The sequence below is a fragment of the Tupaia chinensis genome, unplaced genomic scaffold (genome assembly GCF_000334495.1).
Source record: "Tupaia chinensis unplaced genomic scaffold, TupChi_1.0 Scaffold000646_1, whole genome shotgun sequence".
Taxonomy (NCBI): Eukaryota; Metazoa; Chordata; class Mammalia; order Scandentia; family Tupaiidae; genus Tupaia; species Tupaia belangeri.
This window is the reverse complement of record NW_006160167.1, coordinates 3038102-3046894: the sequence shown is the minus strand read 5'-3', so window position 1 is coordinate 3046894 and position 8793 is coordinate 3038102. Positions and strand designations below refer to the sequence as shown.

General features: G+C 39.7%; 1 protein-coding gene across 1 annotated transcript in view; it reads left to right on the top strand.

Annotated features, from left to right (window-relative positions):
* Positions 1 to 2687, top strand: part of ERICH5 (glutamate rich 5) — a 31102-nt gene extending 28415 nt beyond the window's left edge. The window contains exon 3 of the mRNA XM_006159720.3: positions 1917 to 2687. Coding sequence (XP_006159782.1) covers positions 1917 to 2029 — 113 coding nt within the window. The 3' untranslated portion in view covers positions 2030 to 2687. The remainder of the gene's footprint in view (positions 1 to 1916) is intronic.
* The last annotated feature ends 6106 nt before the right edge of the window (positions 2688 to 8793 follow it).

The following is an 8793-nucleotide window of genomic DNA, read 5'->3' as shown; positions in this document are numbered from 1 at the left end:
GCCCGTTGAGGAAAACCCCTCCCCCCCCCCCCCCAACAAAAAGAACGTTTTCTTCTGGAGCATGCTTTCCATTTTGGTAAATGTGAGCTTCACAGTACAGTATAGTGAAGTGGAGCACTAATCGTAATCTCTATCTGGTTCTTCACTCTTTCATTTATGAATTCTGCATTTCTTGCATGCCCAGCCATACGATGGTGCTGGGGTGCAGAATGAATAAGAGCTAGTCCCTGTCCTCGAGGGGTTTACACTCTAGCAGGGGGAAGCTGAATATAAACAAATTACTGCAATATATTGAGGCAAATGCTTAAATAAAGATGTGAACGACGTGCTTCAGGAATACCAAGGGAAAAGCAAGTAAATGTGTGTGTGTGTATAAATTTCATTTATTTATTTATTTATTTTACACCAGGAATGATGTATATGTTAGCAGTTTTTACACGTGTAAAAAAGTAAAAAGGTTTTTTTTTGGAAAAAATTATTTTGGAGCCTACAATATTGAAGCTGAGTGCAGTGAGAGGTCCTTGAAATACACTGGGGAGTCCCAAGGACCTTGGTGAAGTCCTAGGGACCTTGCCAGCCAAAGAGGCAGCTCTGCTTGGCTCTAGCCACGAAAATGCTGCCAACGTTGCCCAAACTGGCTTCTCAGGGACACAGATTTCTATGTGCATACAAATGTGCAATTTCAGACTTTTACTTTATTTTTAATTAATTTGTTTCTTCCATGAATGAGAGAGACATAGAGAGTGAGACATACAGAGATACAGCATACCCAACAGGGTCTCCTCACAATCACGATTTATTCCCAACCTTAATCAGTCTGGGATCATGGGCATTTTGGGGCCCAGCATAGTCAGAGAGGTCTCTGGACATGAACCTGGGACCTGACCTGCCAGGAGGGGTCAGCTTCACAGAGCTTCATATTTTCCTCCTGAGCCACTAATCAGCCCCAGAGTTAAGACATTTCTGTTAGCAGTTTTTGTTTGTTTGTTTTTTGCCATAGGGCGTGTGTGCTCACCAGAGAGATACAGAGAGAGGGAAAGTTTGAAATCACCCCCAGGGAATGGCCATGTCACAATCCCTTCTCCTTCGTTCTTCTCTCAGGATTTAGGGCACACACACACACCCCTGTGATTTTTTTCTTTCTTTCTTTTTTTTTTTTTTTTTGAGAGGTTTTCACTATAGGGTGCGTGCGCTCGCCAGACAGACAGAGAGAGACATAGAGACAGAAAGCGAGAAATCACCCCCCGGGGGGGCAGGGTCACGCCACAATCCCTTCTCCTCTGTTCTCCTCTCAGGATCTTGGGCATGCACACACACGCGCCCGGCGTGAGTTTTAAGCCACCGGGTCTGGGACGCGAACTGCGGTCGACTATGTGGGAGTCCAGCGACATAGCCATTATGCTAACTGCTGGTCCCCACCCGTGTGATTTTCAAGCCACGGGGTTTGGGACTCAAACCATGGTTGGTCATGTGGGTGTCTAGTGCCTTAACTACCATGCCACCTGCTGGTCCCCTATATGTTAGCAGTTTTTACACGTTTAACAATTGTTTTCTTTAAAACACCATAATAGCTAAATAAAACAGGTTTGGGGTAACTCTAGACTACCTTTTGATTTAGATACAAATGAAACTATTGTAATATGTTCTGCTGCAATTTCTTGAGTAATTTTGCATTCTGACTTTGTAGAGAGAATTTGTTTTCTAAGAGAATACCAAGACTTAGAGATGTCGACTTAGGAGGGGACGTTCAGAGACTCTGAGATAATGAGGGCGATCACCTTTCTTGACACCACCAGAGAAACTTATTGTTTAGACCTAAAGATCAAGAACTGCTCCTGTTGAAAATACATTGTCAGGTAATTTGTTGTTAATGCTAAATGAATATCTTTTACTATCATCCTTGGTTACTTTCTCAGGTGAGACGGGAGAAAAGATGGAAACAGAGATGAGGAGTGAGAAAGTAAGTGAGGGAGCTGAAACAAAAGAAGAAGAAACAGGAGAAGCTGTGGATCTTTCAGCAGCCACATAGACACGTCTGGCCAGACAACAGCAAATGGACACAGAATATTATAATTAAGACAAAAACGGAAGCGAAACTCGTGTGTATGGATTTCATCTTTCTAGATCTATGTGTTTTATACAAGGACTGTCATTATAGGTAGACTGTAGGAACCATGAAAACGTTATCATTTCTTGAAAAACTGCTGAGCTCTAAGGTTTTCTTAGCGTCTTGGAAGAGTTCTATTATAAAACGATAGTAGCCAGAGCCAATGAAAACTAGGGGATGTGATCGTTTGAGTGTGAAGGTGGTACATTGTACATTCAGTAGAAAAAATGAGACCCTAAAAAGGTGTAAACCTTTAGGTAAAGATACCTGCAGAAAGGAGTTAGTAAATTTTAGGGAACTCATAATAAAATCACATCGCTGTCATTGCAATGGAATGAGAATGAACAACAACGAAACAATGAATGATACCTAGTTTCTATCCTCCCACAGAAGTTAGAGCTGATAGGAACCTTAGAAACCCATCTCAGGACTGGCCCTAAAGGAACTGGATCCAGTATGGTTGGATGGGGTTTGAGCCCCAACTAGCTGGCTTGAAACACTCACCACGTGTACATGTGCATGTGAGTGTGCTCACAAGTCTAACAGGATGGAGAAATGGAGTAGGGATGGTGGGGTGATCATGCCCCATTGTGGGGGTGCTTTCCTCCTCATTCTCTCTGGCTCTGGTGAGTGTCCTCTGGCAATTAAAGAAAGTATATCATCTAATTACTTTCTTGTGTTAAGCCTACCTAAATATGACCACAGACTTTTATATATCATATTATTTTAATATGTTCAAATGCTGTGCAGAAAAAAAAACTCTGAGATAGATAGCTTGAAAAACTTTTTCAAGCTCTTGTGCTGTTGTAAGATTAGGCAATTTTCACAACACAAGGCTATAGGTTTTCTATGTGCCATTTTGAATCAGCTGTTTTATATTTATGTGGGATTTTTCAGTTGGTGTTATATTTTTTAATTTCTTTTTAGGTTTTTGCTGTAGGGTACGTGTGCTTACTGGAGAGGAGAGAGACAGAGAGAGGGAAAGTGAGAAATCAGCCCCCAGGGGCATGACTATACTGCAGTTCATACTCCATTCACCTCTTGGGATTTGGACCACACATGCACACGCATCCAGTGTGATTTTTCAAGCGTTAGGCCATGTGGGCCTTAACTACCACACCCTGCTGGGTCCTGGTGTTATCTTTTTGAATACGATTATAAATTAATCTTTTTTAAAGACAGAGTCTTGACAGATGATCCTCCTACCTTCCCCTCCCAAATTGCTGGGATTACAGGCACACACCACCACACCCACCTTCAGGTTGGACTGGGAATTGAAGTCAGGCTTCCCATGTGGTCCTAGCCTGCAGAGCGCAGCATCTCAGCCGTGTGTGCCACCATGACTGGGCTTCAGTGGACTTTAAATGTATTTCAGAGGCAACAAACTGCAAAGATTAAAACCTAGATTTGCTGCCTACCCGGTGTCTGTTCTTTTTAAGATGACAGCACTTTAATGTTGGGCTTTTGAGGTAGAAAGAAACTAAGAAATCAAGATTTCAAAAGCATTTATTTTATTAGTTAGAATGATACACCACAGAAAGTTACCTTCCAAGAATTCTTCCAAAGTTGGCAAGGGATTTTGTAAATGAGTGTGTGTGTGTGATATTAATAATAATGAAAGCTAACTTGCCTACCACTGAGTGCCTTGTGGTTATGAATATCAGGATACAATTCTGCAAAACATTTAGTTTCTTTATCTTATCAATAAGTATATATATATATTTAAGGTAATTGCTCAAATGAATTAACTAGACTCTTACTTTAGTTTCTACATTAAAATGATTACTAAGATGACCTGGAATCACTTATAAGGACATAGGATACAAAGGAAAATAGATTGGGTCCGGTAGGTGGTATGGTTGTTTAAGGTGCTGGACTGCCAAGTGGCTGAGTACGGTTTGAGTCCCGGACCTGGTGGCTTGCTTTCTCATTTTCTCTCTCTGGTCAAATTAAAAAATAATAATAAATAAAATCGAATAAATAATTATTTAAAAAATGAAAATAAAAGTAGATCATCTTTATTCTAATTTTAATATTAATTTATGCTTGTGACTTTAAAGTGTTGGAGTAGACAGCAAGAGGAGTAGCTTAAATAAATGACATCGTCCTTTCTGCAAAGTAAACGAACTGGATTGTGATTTCCTTGAGTCGGCAGTGTCTTATGTATATCTTTGAATTCAGGCACTTAGCTCTTTTAATAAAACATAATATAGGTACTCAATAAATATTTGCTGAATCAGTAAATGAATAATTTATACTAAGGGCTCCCATTTACATTTAATTCATTCACAGATAATACATTCTTTTTAGAGATTTTTGCTATAGGGTGTGTGCGCTCACCAGAAAGACAGACAGATGGAAAGCGAGAAATCACCCCCCAGGGGGGATGGCCACGCCACAATCCCTTCTCCTCCATTCTCCTCTTGGGATCTTGGGCACGCATGCACACGTGCCCGGCGTGAGTTTTAAGCCACCGGGTCCAGGACGCGAACCGCGGTTGACTACATGGGAGTCCAGCGACATAGCCATTACACTAACTGCTGGTTCCCAATCCCATTATTTTTAAAGGATTATTTTATTTATTTAACTTTTATTTGTTATTATTTTTAAATATACCAGAGAGAGACAGAGAGAGAAAGAGAAAGTGAGAAAGAAAGCTGCTAGGTCTGGAACTTGAACTGCAGTCAGCCATGTGGGAGTACGACACCTTAACCACTCTGCCACCTGCCGGCCCCATAACCCATTATTTTTCATTAGTGATCATTCACAGAAATTTTTGGAGATTTGTATAAATTTCTAGTACTTTCTATGCTCTGTTTTTAGCCTTTATGTGGCTATTAAGACATTTTTAGTAACTTTTTAGTATTATTTTTAATAAAGTAAAAATAAAAAAATTAAGAATCTACAAAGATGGGACCAGCAGGTGGCATGGTGGCTAAGGGCGCTGGACTCCCACATGGCCGACTGCAGTTTGAGTCCTGGATCCGGTGGCTTGCTTTCTCACTTTCTCTCTCTCTCTCTCACTCTGTCCTTCTCTGGTCAAATTAAAATAAATAAATAAATAAAATAAAGTTCAATAAAATAATTCTTTAAAAAAGAAAAAGAACTACAAAGAGGTGCCAGATAATGGGAAAGCATCGGGGCCCACAAGGAAAGGACCCCAGTTGGTGTCTTAGGGCTTCCTTGTATATATGGGGTGTGTATGCACATACCTGTGATCCAGGCCGGCTGAGGCTGGGGTGGATCATGGTGTGAAGGCCCTACTGGAGGTGCCTCTCTCTCTTTCTTCCCCTCTTTCTCATGGAAGAAATAAATATATAAACGTAAAAATCTAGGAACCAGCAGATGGTATAATGGCTATGTCGCTGGACTCCCACATAGTCAACTGCGATTTGAGTCTAGGATCCAGCGACCTAAAACCCATGCTGGATGCTTGTGTATGTGTGCCCCAAATCCCAAGAGGAGTATGGAAGAGAAGGGATTGCGCATAGCCATCCCCCTGGGGGGTAATTTCTTGCTTTCTGTCTCCCTGTCTCCATCTATCTCTCCAGCAAGCACACTTGCCCTATAACAAAAATTTCTTTTAAACAAACAAACAAAAAAACTACAAAAACAATTTAAATAGGATCAGCCGGTGGCGTGGTGATTAAGGCTGCTGGATTCTACATGGTAGATACATGGTTTGAGTCCTAGACCCAGTGGCTTGAAAGTTGTACTGGGCACATGTGCGTGCCTGCCCAAAATCCCAAGAGGAGAATGGAGAAGGAAGAGCAGTGTAGCCATCCCCAGTGGGGCGATTTCTCATTTTTCCTCTCTCTCTCTTTCTGGTGAGCGCATGTATCCTATTACAAAAATCTAAACAAACAAACAAACAAACCAAAAAACAAAAAAAGAAAGAGAAAAGAAAATGATTAAAGTTTCTTGTTTATACTTCCAGAAAGAAAAATATACCTATATGACTGGCTAAATATACAAAGGGGCTCCCAAAAGTTCATGGAAAAATGGAATAAAACCACAAGTTTATTTTGGTGCAAAAACTTTTAAAATCATGTTTTTTGTGTTTGTTTGTTTGTTTTGTTTTTCTTTAATAGAGATTTTTCCTATAGGGTGCATGTGCTTGCCAGAAAGACAGAGAGACTAAAAGCAAGAAATCATCCCGCAGGGGGATGCCATGCCACAGTCTCCTGTCTCCTCTTGTGATTTTGGGCACACACGTACACATACCCAGTGTGAGTTATAAGCCACCAGGTTCAGGACTCGAATCGTGGTCAATTACATGGGAGTCCAGGGGCGTAACCATTATACCATCTGCTGGTCTCCAAATCCATGTTTTTTCATACTGTACATTTTCTAGAAACTTTTTGAAATAAAGTATGTGTATGTTTACACATCCTCATTTTAAAACACAAAATGGAAAACTATTTACATAGCCCTGTATTGTGAAAAGTGTATATAGAACCATTAATTGACCTTTCCTTTGTTAGACTTTTTTTTCCTAGTTTTGCTATGGGGTGCATGTGCTTGCCACAGAGAGACAAAAAGGGAAAGTGAGGAAGGAATCACCCCTCGGGGTGATGGCGACACTGCAATCCCTTCTCCTCCATTCTCCTCTTGGGATTTTAGACACACATGTATACGCGCCAGTGTGTTTTTCAAGCCTCTGTGTCCAGGACCCAAACCACACAATTGGCCATGTGTGATCTACTGCCCTAAACACCACACCCCCTGCTAGCCCAGAATATTTTCCTTTTGCCAGAGGCTGACAATCTTTGCAAAGTGCATTCTAATTCTAAGTCCCCAGACCCTGAGAAAAGATGATCAGTTTTGTCCTGGATTCAAAATACACAAGGACAAATAGCTGATTTCAACTAGTACTTATTTAGTAGATCCGTATCGATCAGCTTCAGGTTTTCTAGATATCAGAGTTACTAAAAATCGTTTTTTGGGAATAAAAATATCAGTATTTCTAAGTATTTAAATGAATAAGGAATTAATTGTATGAAAAGATTCCTTTGTTATTAAAAGAATTACTTTTTTCTTAGTATAAAATGAACATGTTTCTTTGTAGAGACTTCAGAAAGTGTAACTTTAAAAGATGAAATCTAAGTATTACCCGTAACTCAATCAATCAAAACTATCGCTGTTAGCATGAAGTAAATGAAGATTATTTGTTTTAGTTGCAAAATTTGTTGCAATAACAAGTTAGCCAAAGCACAGCCATTAATAGAACGTTAACTACTGTATGAGCGGTGCCCTTCCGTATTTTTCTCACTGGAATCCATTGGAGAATAATAGATTAAGAGACTGTTCCAATAATATTTGCTATATTAGTAAATATTGACTTGTGCTACAGAGAAAACACCTGTGCCTAAGTAGATAAGCACTTAGCTGACTGCAGCTTATGACTTATAATAGATGAAGAACTCACTGAGATAAAATATGCTATTTGGAATTATTTTTCTTTTTTTGGAGAGGTTTTTGCTATAGGGCGCGTGTGCTCGCCAGACAGACAGAGAGAGACAGAGAGACAGAAAGTGAGAAATCACCCCCCAGGGGGGATGGCCACACCGCAATCCCTTCTCCTCCATTCTCCTCTCGGGATCTTGGGCACGCACACACACGCGCCTGGCGTGAGTTTAAGCCACTGGGTCCGGGACTCGAACCGCGGTCGACTACGTGGGAGTACAGCGAGATAGCCATTATGCTAACTGCTGGTCCCAGGAATTATTTTTAATGATTGCTGAACAAGTTGTAAAAGTGAGGCTGTAAGCCTTTTTGAGGGCAGGAGGGTCTCCTACAAATTGGTCATTCTGTAAGTTTTTGCCACTGACAAATGTCCTTTATTCTTACCTAATAATGGTGATTTCCTTATAATGAAATGTAATTGGCTGTAGGACACTTATGGCCAACATTTTTGTAAAGCCGTTTTGTACTACTGGTTCAACATTTATAATTTTGATTGAATAAATATTATTAGAACTCATAAACTGTTTGAAGGCCTCTTTTTGTGAATTATTTTTCACTTAAGTGTTATTACAGAAACACATAAAATTTGACACACTATATCTTTCAGAAAAAAAGCAGACTTTACGTATTCTGTCAAAGATAAGAATAGGACACCAGTAAGGATGTATGGGTGACCCTTTTTAGAAATCTCACACTTCAGAGCTCACTCTAGCTATAAGCATGTTTGAAAGGCATGCAGAAAGTGTTTTTTTTTTTTTTTTTCCAGTCTCAGCTCATGACCAAACTAAGTTTATGCTATTTATTTAAGCCATCTCTTGCTGCAAGCAAGGGATGGGAGATCAGCATACTTGTCATCATTTGCTATTTTATTATCATCATAATCTTCTTTCTATTACACTAGATTACATATAACTTTACATTGACTTCCATTGCTTTTTCAAAATGGGATGCCATGCATGTCAGTCAATACAGAGATATCAATCTCCCCGCTTTATCATTCAATATCTTTTCCATGCTTTTCCCAATAATTGTTATTATTATTTTTTTTAAACAATCAATCACTATTTCTCATTTTTGCTTATTAAAAAGACTTCACCCATCATGAAATACTTCCCATACCGGTTCAGTTGAGAATACTATACATGTCATCATCAACAGGTAATAAACCATATCTATTTCTCATTAACATCCTGCCTCTCTATTGATTCACTGCTGTCTTT